General features: G+C 43.9%; 1 protein-coding gene across 7 annotated transcripts in view; it reads left to right on the forward strand.

Moving 5' to 3' along the window:
• Positions 1–12,135, forward strand: part of schip1 (schwannomin interacting protein 1) — a 1,017,794-nt gene that overhangs the window by 975,441 nt on the left and 30,218 nt on the right. For all 7 annotated transcript variants that reach the window (XM_038817210.1, XM_038817212.1, XM_038817211.1 and 4 more), the window contains 2 exons: positions 1,367–1,484; positions 3,598–3,795. In XM_038817210.1, the coding sequence (XP_038673138.1) occupies positions 1,367–1,484; positions 3,598–3,795 (316 nt within the window). The remainder of the gene's footprint in view (positions 1–1,366; positions 1,485–3,597; positions 3,796–12,135) is intronic.

Below are 12,135 nucleotides of genomic sequence, written 5' to 3' on the forward strand. Positions count from 1 at the left end.
ACCCAAGATTGTTTAACTGAAAAGAAGACGCAAGGTGTTTGCTAACAGTGGATAGACTGAGGTTCCAAAGTCCCAGAAAAGTATTGAGAATATTGGGTTGTAAATGCTTGTGCTTTAAATTATCCATTTACTTCCAAGATAAAAGAGAGTTTAGGTCTCAATGATAGCTAATAAGCATTTCTACCTGGATACAAGGCCCATATGATTCATGTTGCCATGGCAATGGGCATTGAGATGTGGCGTAAAGAGGAAGTCTTGTGATATCTGGTTACAATCTTTTCTAAAATTCCATAGACAGGTTAGCTTGCTGGGCTTTGGGAGAGAGTGCAGCTAGAGGCCAAAGATCACTCTTGTTCACTGCAGGAACGAGGGTGGGAGCTCACACTCTGGATTGAAGAGACCAAATTGTGAGAAATTAAAATGAGGTTAATTCATTTAACTTGCGCTAGAGAAGGAATCTTGCTCGCGGCAGGGGGGACCTGACTGTGAAGGACAATTTTGAGAGGACATTTTACCAGTCGGAGAAAGGAAAGAATGGAAGTAAATACTCAGCAACTAAGTATCACTTTGGACTTGTTCCAGGAGAATTGAATGTCTACTTAAAGGACAGTGCAGAGTTTATCTGAAAGATTTATTTTTTTCAGTTGTCCAAGAAGTAAAAAGAAACATTTCTGTTCTGTAAATTATATTCTTTAGTCAAAAGTACTTTTAGTTTTCTGTTAGAGTCTTAAAACATGAAATTTATGTTGTGTTATCTTTTCAGCTGCTGGCTAGAAGATCAAATTTCTTATTTTAAAAAGTTATCCATCTCTACAGGAATTATAATACATAGATTGCATTTTCTCTCTCATGAAGACCAAATATTTCTATTTTCATGAAGTATGATTTAAATCTAAGGAAACAATAGATGAAATTCAACTTTTTCACTAACTAAGAGATGCAGCATTGGATTGACCAGCTATTTTATAATTGGCCAGTTTTCAATGGGCACTTAGGCAGGCAGCAATGGTTTATAATTGGCAGCTGACTCATTAGTTTTGCTTCGTATCCCCGTCCCCATCAAAGTTGCAGTTCAGCCCAATGTCTCTACATCTTTTACCTTTACTACTTGAGAGAAGATTTAGTTGCCATGTGTTAACAATATTGTAGAGTTAGTGGCAAGAATTCTTCCAATTATTATTGTTAGTGAAGTGATAAATGTATTTTAGTGAAGTGATAAATGTATTCTTTTGAAACATTCATAGTAGTCTAGTAGAGATAGCAAACATGGAAAATCTTTGACTTTGAGGCTCTTCAAGGAGCAGTTAGAAGAATCTTACCTTTAAGTTCTTTGTTTTCTAAAATGCACAAAACTCTTGTGTTGCAGTCTTCAGAGTGGAATGAATCTGCAGATCTGTTTTGTTAATGATAGTGGAAGTGACAAGGACAGTGATGTTGATGATAGCAAGACTGAAACTAGCCTGGACACCCCGCTGTCTCCAATGGTAAGCATAACTATTTACTGCATTAATCAATTCTATGAAAATCCGATATTAATGCCACAGTTTTCATAATTGTGGAAATGGCTTCTGTTACTTCCTGACCTTAATGCTTACTGACATGTCAATAGTTTCCTTGACTCAGAAGCACTTTCCATTTCAAAATGACCTCCTCCTCCTCAAAAAGCCTACTCATTACTCGCAATCACTCTATTTCTAACTTCCCCATCCTTTGTAGGATCCTTGAGTTCATCATCGCTTCCCAGATCTGGGGCAACACTCCCACAACTCACTCTTTGGGTCCTTACAGTCCACCGTGTGCCTTCACACTAGATTGAACCTGACCTTGTTGTAATCACTAAGTATCCAGGATTATGTGATCACTTGTTCTCCTTAACCTCATCATGGTGATCACAATACTTCATCGCTCTATCCTCCCCTATTGGCTCTCCTTTTGCAGATCAGCTCCACAAGTTGGCTTCTAGAAAAATGCTGAGAACACAAGTGAATTGTTCCACAACTTTCCTCCATTTCATGCTAGTACCCATGTTGTCTGCTTTTCCTCCTATTAAATATTGGAAATACTGAAACCATTGGTTTTTGTTGCACTCTGTAACTTTGTTCTGTAGTCACCATCGCGATACCACCCCCACACCCTCTTTGGGCTCAACTGGGTTGAGTGCAACCTTAGGATTTGCACTTTGTATTCTACTCCTCAACAGCACTTCCTCTCCGCAACATTACCTTTCTCAACATAGAACATAGAACAGTACAGCACAGAACAGGCCCTTTGGCCCTCGATGTTGTGCCGAGCAATGATCACCCTACTTAAACCCACGTAACCATAACCCAACAATCCCCCCATTAACCTTACACTACGGGCAATTTAGCATGGCCAATCCACCTAACCCGCACATCTTTGGACTGTGGGAGGAAACCGGAGCACCCGGAGGAAACCCACGCACACACGGGGAGGACGTGCAGACTCCACACAGACAGTGACCCAGCCGGGAATCGAACCTGGGACCCTGGAGCTGTGAAGCATTGATGCTAACCACCATGCTACCGTGAGGCCCCTACCAAATCTACCAAATCTCCCTTGTTGGCAAAACCATTTCATCACCATTTCTGCTCACAATGGTGATATGAATAATGCCCAACAGCTGTTCCCAATGGCATGCAAACCTTCACTATTCACAAACTCCCAACTCATCTAAAACTAAAACCCAGACCTCTCCTGCCCAGCAATTAACTATTCTTGCTGACCTACACTGGTCCCCTGGGCTGAAGCACATTGAGTATTTATATTCCACCACAACCTCCCCCTATCCTATCTCTCTCTGCAATCTGCTCCAGACTTCCTTAGGCTTCAACTCTCTGCATTTATTCACTGAAACTTAAGTGAATGAGGCTTCCACAGACTCAAAGTCCTTCTCTAAATCCACCCCCCTTACCCTCCTTGCCTTATTAGCTCTCTATCTGCCTTTTAAAACTTTCTTATTCTCATTTACTCTTAACTGTGCTTTCTATTAACTTCGAGCTCTCTCTCAAAGACGGGTGTATTTTTCTCTCAGCAGTTTGAATGTTTTTGATGTGAAAGGTTTAAAAAAAAGTGCATTATCAAATGTCAAGATAGTTCATTATAATTTTAGTGGATTATCTGCCTCAGTTTTCGTTGTGTCCCTATTTTGAAGCCTAACAAATGTTGTAACATCTGGATTCATGTAGAAATAATTTGCTTGCAAAGGTCAAGAGAAAATTGCCCATTTGCTGTTAATAATTAACCCAGTTCTAATATAATTGCATCAAAGGAATAGATTGGTGTCAATGAAGGTCACATCATATTGAAAGCAACAGAAACTGAAGAGTCTTATTGGGAAGAAACCTAGACAGGCTAACAGTCCGGTCACTTCAAGCAAAAGTAGATTGAAGGTGTACTGATGAAAAGTGAGGGGGATAAGAAACTATATGTTTAATAATCTCAAAATATATTTTTCAATGATTAAAGGAACCCATATTTTGTGCTGCTTTTGTCAGATTCTGCTCTTCGGGTTACCTTTGATTGTTACAACTGCTCTCCATTTAGAAATGCATCACAATAGCTGATCTCTCTCCCTAGAGCAAACAGAGCTCATCATACTCTGACAGAGACACTACTGAGGAAGAGTCTGAGTCACTTGATGACATGGATTTTCTTACAAGGCAAAAGAAATTGCAAGCTGAAGCCAAGATGGCTCTTGCTATGGCAAAACCAATGGCTAAAATGCAAGTTGAAGTGGAAAAACAGAACAGAAAGAAATCCCCAGTGGCTGATCTGGTGAGTATTTTTCCACATACAGTACCAATGTGATCATTCAGAAAACCTTTGGTCTTAACAGCAACTGACCTCGCAAATGAAAACGATCTGCAATACTAAGAATATTTTCTTCCCCAGTAACGAACTACACCTTTAACAATTGTACGGCCATTATTAGTTTGAAGCTTTTCTGTCTCTATCAAACAATTTTAAATACTATGATGTTTATGCATTTGTAATAAAGAACTGAATTGTTGCTTTCTCTCTGCTACCTCAGTGTTTTTGTTGTGATAATGTAACCGTTCACTAGCTTACACCTCGTGTCAATTACAGCATGTTTGGACATAAATCAGATGCACAATGATGCAGGGAAGTTGTTGGAATTAGATCATGTTTGATAGTGTGACCAATGTTTTTAATTTATATATTTCTTTATGTATTATCATTTCTTTCAGTTGGTTTCTAAGATTATAATCAAAGTTTATATATAAAGTCAACAGACTCAATTTGACATTGAATATGTGTGAAGATCTAATCTACAATTCATTATTTTTTTTATTGATACGAGAGAATCTTCCCTGGTTTTGTTTGCGGTAACTCCAGATGAAACACCATTGCTTCATGAAGACATGAGTGATGCACCAAGTTTTGGGGTATTCTCTCCTGTTTTTGCTGTATATATTTTGACGCCCAGAACTGAGATCATACTCTGTAGAACATAGAACAAACAGTGCAGAAGGAGGCCATTCGATCCATTGCGTCTGCACTGACCCACTTAAACCTCACTTCCACCCTATCCCCGTAACCCAATAACCCCTCCTATCCTTTTTTGGATACTTAAGGACAATTGAGCAAGGCCAATCCATCTAACCTGCACGTCTTTGGACTGTGGGAGGCGACCGGAAAACCAGGAGGAAACCCACGCAGACACGGGGAGAACGTGCAGACTCCGCACAGACAATGACCCAGCTGGAATCAAACCTGTGACCCTGGCGTTGTGAAGCGACAGTGGTAGCCTCTGTGCTACCGTGCTGCCCCCAATACCCAGCTCATACGAAGATACGAATCAGGAGCAGGAGTAGGTTTCTTGGCTCTGGAGCCTGCTTTGCCATTCAATAAGATCATGGCTGATTTGATTGTAACCCCCTGCCTACCCCCAATTACCTTTCACCCCCTTATTTATCAAGAATCTATCTACATCTGCCTCACAAATATTCAAAGATTCTGCTTCCACCGCCTTTTGAGGAAGACATTTCGTGAGACCCACGGCCCTTTGAGAGAGAGAGAAATTCTCCTCATCTCTGTCTTGAATGGGTGACCCCCAGTTCTAAATTTTCACACAAGAGGAAACATCCTCTCCACGTCCACCCTGTCAATACCACCCTGTCAATACCACAAAGGTTTCGATCAAGTTGCCTCTTACACTTCTAAACTCCAGGGATACATGCCTAGCCTGTCTACCTTTCATCAGAAGACACGCCACTCGTTCCAGGTATTAGTCCTGTAATTCTTCGCTGAACTGCTTCTGATGCATTTACATCCTTCCTTAAATCAGGAGCCCAATATTGTACACAGTACTCCAGATATGATCTCATCAGTGTACTCTCTAACTTCATTCATTTTTATTTAAGTAAACATTCAGTAGCATGTCCAGGGTGACTCAGAATTGTCTCTATTATTTGTTTAAGCTCCTGGAAATCTTTCTTGGCCTCCAAATCATCTCACTCCCATTTTAAAATAATCAGTAAATTATTATAATATTGGACCCTATTTTAAACATAAGCTATTAATCAAATTGAAATAATAAAAGCTGATTGTGTATAATGTACTCATTTTTAGGTATTTTTATTATTCCTTCATTGGATGTGGGCATCACCAGCAAAGCCACCATTTATTATCTATCCCTATTTGCCTTTGAGAAGATGGTGGTGAACCATATTGAACCACTGCAATCCATGTGGTACATGGTGTAGGTACAGTGCTATTCAAGAGTTTCCAGAATTTTGACCCAGCAACAATGAATGAAAGGCAATATCGTTCTAATATCATTCCACACTGACACAGGATGCGATGAGACCGTTAATCACGACGCCTCGTGAGATCTAGACATTGTGATCTGGATCTCGCCCTCACTGGGCAGGATCCAGATTTGCATATATAAGTGAGCAGTTAGCCTCACTAAAATATGTTGGTGCCAGAGTTTCCAAAGGCCATGCCTGGGAGACCTCGCCGTGGGGCCGTTTAGCATGGGCCACACAAATGTGAACCAGGTGTAACGGCACCTAGGGGGTGTCGCCCAGCCATAGGAGGCCCCCGGGTGGTCGGGGTATGGCCATGGTAGTACCCTGGCATTCTGGCTGGCACCCCAGACACCTTGGCACTGCCACTCATGCACCCTGGCAGTGCCACCGTGATTGGCAGGTTCCCCGAGCTGGGGATCGGGCCCGGGGGTTCCCTGACCTTATGAGGTGGGGTGAGGGAGGCTCGTGGACCGCCTATCAAGTAGGTTGGAGCATTGGGGGTTCCAGAGACCATGGTAGCTAGTTGAGAGATCTGGGCGGCATTTAAAAATTAGGACTGATCTCTTCCTGTAGTGATGCGCTGGACAAGTTAATGCAGGAAATAAAGGTAAGCACGGCCTCAGTGAGGTCCAAAAAAAAGAATTCCGTGTGATTGCGGCAGCGAGAAGCATCCTGCTAAACATGCCCAAAATGGGACTCTGTTTTTTCCTGTTAAATCACGCCCCTTGGTTTGGATGGTTGTGAGGCAGGGGTGCAATAAAACCATAGTAAAACGCTTGGGCTGATGGAATTTTTTTTTTGATAAAGGGGATTCTCTGTACAGTTAATTAGGTTGCAGCTTGGTGAGATGATGTTGCTGGGTGGAGCTGAGCCATCAAGCATTTTGTAGGAAAAGCAGGTCAGTGTAGCTCTGGATGAAGATGTGACCACAATTCTTGGGCTGGATTCTCCGCACCTCAATGCTGAAATTGCATCCAGCGCCAGGGCAGAGAATCCACTTTCACACATGGAATCTGGACCGGCGTCAGCTCCCCAAATCTCCGGCTCCCGAAAAATGGTGTAGTCCGCGCCGCATGTCCCCTACCTGCGGCCATTGCTGGAGGCCCGCCCCGCTATTCTCCGCCCCCGACCTGCCGAAGTCCCAACTGCGTGGATCTAATGTGGTCCTGCCGTTCAGGATACTTGCATGGTCCGTGGCCGCCATGGTCAGGGGCAGGCCGATCGGAGGGCGGGGTGGGCGGGAGGGGGGCCTCATACAGGACTGGGCTATTTTGGGGCGGGTGGTCCGGGTCGGGCACAGGGCCGAGCGGGGGCACTATTTACGACATTCAGCTCCACGGTCTGAGTCCGCCATGGAGCACGGTGCAGCCGCCGTCATAAACATGCACCGACCCAGAAGTGCAGGCGTCCGTCTCTGCAGCTAAAGCTGCTAGATTCACGACGGGTCCCTGCTAGCCCCCTGCAGGGCTATGAATATGTGGCCTAGTCACGCCAGTTTTTTTTAGCGTGAAAGGCCACCGATTTTAAGATGGCGTGGGGACATAGTCCCTGAAATGGAGAATCCAGAGCCAGGTTTTTCTCTCTGCCGTTCAGCTAAAGAGGTTAACGGTCTTTAAAGCAGTGCAGACTTGACAGTGGATTGAGAGCTGAGATGTTTTTTTTCCTTTTAAGTGGAAATAAAGATATCAATTAAGGGTATTGTATTCACTATATTGAGTTGTATTGTTTAATGGAGGATTGTAAGTTTTATTTTCTAGTGTGATGTTAGTACTGTATTAGTAATCAAGTTGGTTTTAATATACCATCATAATCCCTATTTCTTCATGCAATCTCTCCTGGAGCTAGATATCCTTTCCTCACACTTACAAATTAAAATAAAGTATTGAGGATTTTGTCCAGTAACCTAGCCACTGTCGGGCCTTGTCTGGGATTGTAGTAGTGCCTTAAACAAATAAATCTCTGCAAAGCTAAAATCTCACCTAGTGCAGTATTGTGTGGGTAAAGTAGCACTGTTTCCCTTTAGGGCCATGAGCTCTAATTGACTTGAATTGAAAGGAAACTGCATGCGGTCTACAATGATCCACTGCCGCTCTGCAGTGTGAGTTAGATTTAACTTTAGTATTGAATAATATCCTGGAGGCTCAAAATATACTATACAGGAGTTTTATTTCACCAAATTCATGACACAGTACATTTGAAAACTGTCCCTGCCTCATGTGTTCCAGTTATTTAGCTTGGTAAGTGAGATTATAAATTTATTTTGGTCAAATTGATAAGTGACTTTCTTTCATCAGATACTGGAATTGCTCAAATAATTTGGGTATAGGGAAGTTAAAAGTTTTCATGTATGCATGAATGATTACAATCTTAATTCCCTAAAAGCTAGTACTAAAAACGATTTGCAGAAAGCCAAAATTTGAAGAATATGCTTACAGTGACCTCTGCAGTTTCTCTCCGAACCATTTGACTGACGACGCAATAATATCATCAATCAACACTTTTAGTGAATATTACCCCACTTTGATGATTACGCCTAACTGATTTACAGAGTTAGTTACAGAGTGTTCCAGTGTTTTCATTGATTAAATACTGGGCGCTAGAGATATATATTCAACCTCTCAGAATAGATTATGCTGTTTAAACAACAATCACCTTTACACAAATGTTGCTTTTACGCATTTGCAGTATATCTGACTTGATTTCAATGTACAGTAACATTTCTGTTATCCGGCAACCGGAATTCTGGGCTTGGATCTGTCACGCTATTTCTTTTTGACCGGAGATTTCAATCTCGCTGGTTGTTGCTATTGCCGACCTGTCCTCGCTCCGGTTTCAGCCTCTTATTGTTCTACAGCACCATCTCCCCTCGCTGCCGCTCACGCGCCTCTTGAGGCCTCAAAATCCGCATGACCAACCTGGAGCTTTAGATACAAACGGAAATCCTGTCCTTGCATCTTAGTTAACCAGAATATTTGATTAACTGGAACGACCCATTCCCAAAACGTGCCGAACAACAGAGATCTTCCTGCATTCCATTAAATCCCAAAATAGTGCTTAATTTGCCAGAACATAATACATATGAATTAGAAGATTGAAATGCCGTCAGCCCCTCGAGCTTGCTCTGCCTTTCAATAAGATCATGGCTGCTCTGATTGTGACCTAAATTCCACATTCCTCCCTACCCCGATAACCATTCACACCCCCTTGCTCAGCAAGAATCTTGTCCATCAAGAAGCAGAGCAGTTTGCATGTCGTACCAGTAAACAAGTCAAATGGCAGTTCATAATTGCAGGAGTAATTCTAAGGGGAAAGTGATGATGGAATTATTGTACTGTTATTGGACTAATAATCCAACTGGCCAGGTTAATGTCTGCGGACATGGGTTCAAATCCCACCAAGGGGATGGAGTTATCAGCAAAATACTACAGCAGATACTAAAATCTGAAACAGAAAATGCTGGATAAAGTCTGAAGGAGAGTCATACTTGCAATGTTAACTCTACTTTAGGGTGGCACGGGGGCACGATGGTTAACACTACTGCCTCACAGCACCAGGGACCCAGGTCCCATTCCAACATTGGATGTCTGTCTGTGTGGGGTTTGCCCTTTTTCCCTGTGTCTGCGTAGGTTTCCTCCAGGTGCTCCAGTTTCCTCCCACAGCCCAAAGATGTACAGGTTTGGTGGATTGGCCATTCTAATATTGTCCCTTAATGTCCAGCGATTGGCAACTTAGCTGCGGTTACTGGGATAGTGTCGGGGAGTGGGCCTAGGTAAGGTGCTCTTTCAGAGGGTCGGTGCAGACTCAATGGACTGAATGGCCTCCTTCTGCACTGTAAGGATTCTATGGTTCTTCCAACGAATGTTTTTACATTTTTCTGGAAGTAGACTGAGCTCGACTAAGAGTAAAGAAATAATTGCAGGAAATTTAAAAAACTGACGGTAACAGATTCTACAAGTAGATGAGAAGCAAAATGTACTTTTGCTAAATTAACCATGATGACAAAATGTGATGCTGACCTTTCAGCTTATCCAAGGTGTCACTGAAGCAGACAGACATGATACTTTATTAAATTGGCTTATTCAGATTATTAAACTTCAGAGGAACTCAAAAGCTTGTAAAATTTGGCATGATATCAAAAAAATCCTGATTGAAGCATTCGATCATCAGCAGTTTTTGTAGCTCAGTGTGTAGGATACAAATGTCCAGATCAAGATATTGGCCGAGATCCCCAGTCCTCCAGCCGCGTGTCCCTCAGTGCTCACTGACAGCGGGATTCTCTACTCCCGCTGATTGTCAATGGAATTTCCTATTGAAGCCGTTCCACGCCGCGAGGAAACCTTGGATAGGGGTGTGTTGCCGGTGGGAACAGAGAAACCCAGCAGCCAAGAATTCCAGTCATTCTTTCTAAAAATATATCTAATGAAACACAAACCTGATCATTTTGAGACGGTCCAATTCCAATTGTAGTGGGGTTAGAGTGCTGGTCAGGAGGCTGGGGGTCCAGCGGGTGCAGGGAGGGCCAGTACCATAGTTATCCAGGAGTTAGAAGTGGTTTTATTTATTTTTTTTATAAAATATTTTATTTGAAGCTTTTGCAAAATTTTTATAACAATAAGAAACAAAACAATAAGAACATAAACATCAACATGGTAAACTAGATATTTCCTACCCAACCCCTTCTGTACATCCCTTAACCGTATTGGACCTACCCACGCCCCCCCCCCCCCCCCCCCCCCCCCTTCAGAATGCTGCTTCTGCTGACATTTTAATTTTCCCCGAGAAAGTCGGCGAACGGCTGCCACCTGCAGGTGAACCCCAGCATTGACCCCCTCAAGGCAAACTTTATTTTCTCCAGCTTGAGAAACCCAGCCATGTCACTGACCCAAGTCTCCACACTCGGGGGCTTCGAGTCCCTCCACATTAACAGGATCCGTCTCCGGGCTACCAGGGAGGCTAAGGCCAGAACGTCAGCCTCTTTCACTCCCTGAACTCCCAGGTCCTCTGACACTCCAAAGATCGCTATCTCTGGACTCGGCACCACCTAGCACATTGGACATTGCCTTGGCAAACCCCTGCCAGAATCCATCAAGCTTTGGGTGTGCCCAAAACATATGGACATGATTTGCTGGGCTTCCCACACACCTCGCACATCTATCTTCTACCCTGAAAAACTTGCACATCCTTGCCGCCTTAAACTGTATTAGACTGAGCCTGGCACATGATGGGGAGGAATTAACCCTGCTTAGGGCATCCGCCCACAGACCGAATGTTAGCATTGAGCTGTCTACCCTTATCGAATACGATTTGGTCCTCCTCTATCACCCCTGGGATACAGTCTTCTATCCTAGTGGCCAAAACCTTAGCCAGCATCTTGGCATCTACATTCAAAAGCGAGATGGCCTATATGACCCACATTGCTCCGGATCTTTTTCTTGTTTAAGGATGAGCGAAATCGAGGCCTGCAACAATGTTGGGGGGAGGATTCCCCTCTCTTTAGCCTCATTAAAGGTCCTCATCAGCAGCGGACACACCTCTGAGAACTTCTTATAAAATTCTACCGGGTAACCGTCCAGCCCTGGAGCCTTGCCCGACTGCATGCCGTCCAGTCCTTTAACAATTTCCTCTGCTTCAATCGGGGCCCCAGCCCCTCGACCAGGTCTTCTTCCACCCCTAGAAACCTCATCTGATCCAGGAACTGCCTCATCTCTTCTACACCAGGCGGGGGTTCAGACTCATCTAGTTTGCTACACAATTCTTTAAAAACGTCGTTCCCCCCCCCCCCCGGGTCCAAGACCATGTTACCCTCCCCTCCCTATTCCTTACTCCCTCAATCTCCCTGGCCGCTTCTCTCTTCCTAAGCTGGTGCGCCAAATCCTGCTCGCCTTTTCTCCATATTCGTAGACAGCCCCCTTGCCCTCCTCAACTGCTCCACCACCCTCCCCGTGGTCAACAACTCAAACTCTGCGTGTAGTTTCCGACGCTCCCTCAAGGGCCCCGTGTCCGGGGCCTCCGCATATCTCCTTTCCACTCAAAGTATCTCCTCCACTAATCACTCCCTCTCTGCTCGTTCCAGCAAGGTTAGATAGTCCTCCTGGCTGCACAACTTCAGCTCAATATCTTGTATCGCTTTCCCTTGGGCTGCCTGGCTCAAAACCACTTGATCGATCGCATCCTTGATCGGGTCCAGCGTTTCCTTTTTTCAGTTCAGTGAAACAATCCATAAAGAACTTCATCTGCTGCACCTTAGACCACTGAGCCACCGCTCCCTGGTCCTGACCCTCCGCCATGCTGTGCCGCGATACCAGCTCTGACTGCTTCACTCTATCAGGGCTGAGCCTTC

This window comes from Scyliorhinus canicula, chromosome 13, assembly GCF_902713615.1.
Source record: "Scyliorhinus canicula chromosome 13, sScyCan1.1, whole genome shotgun sequence".
NCBI lineage: Eukaryota > Metazoa > Chordata > Chondrichthyes > Carcharhiniformes > Scyliorhinidae > Scyliorhinus > Scyliorhinus canicula.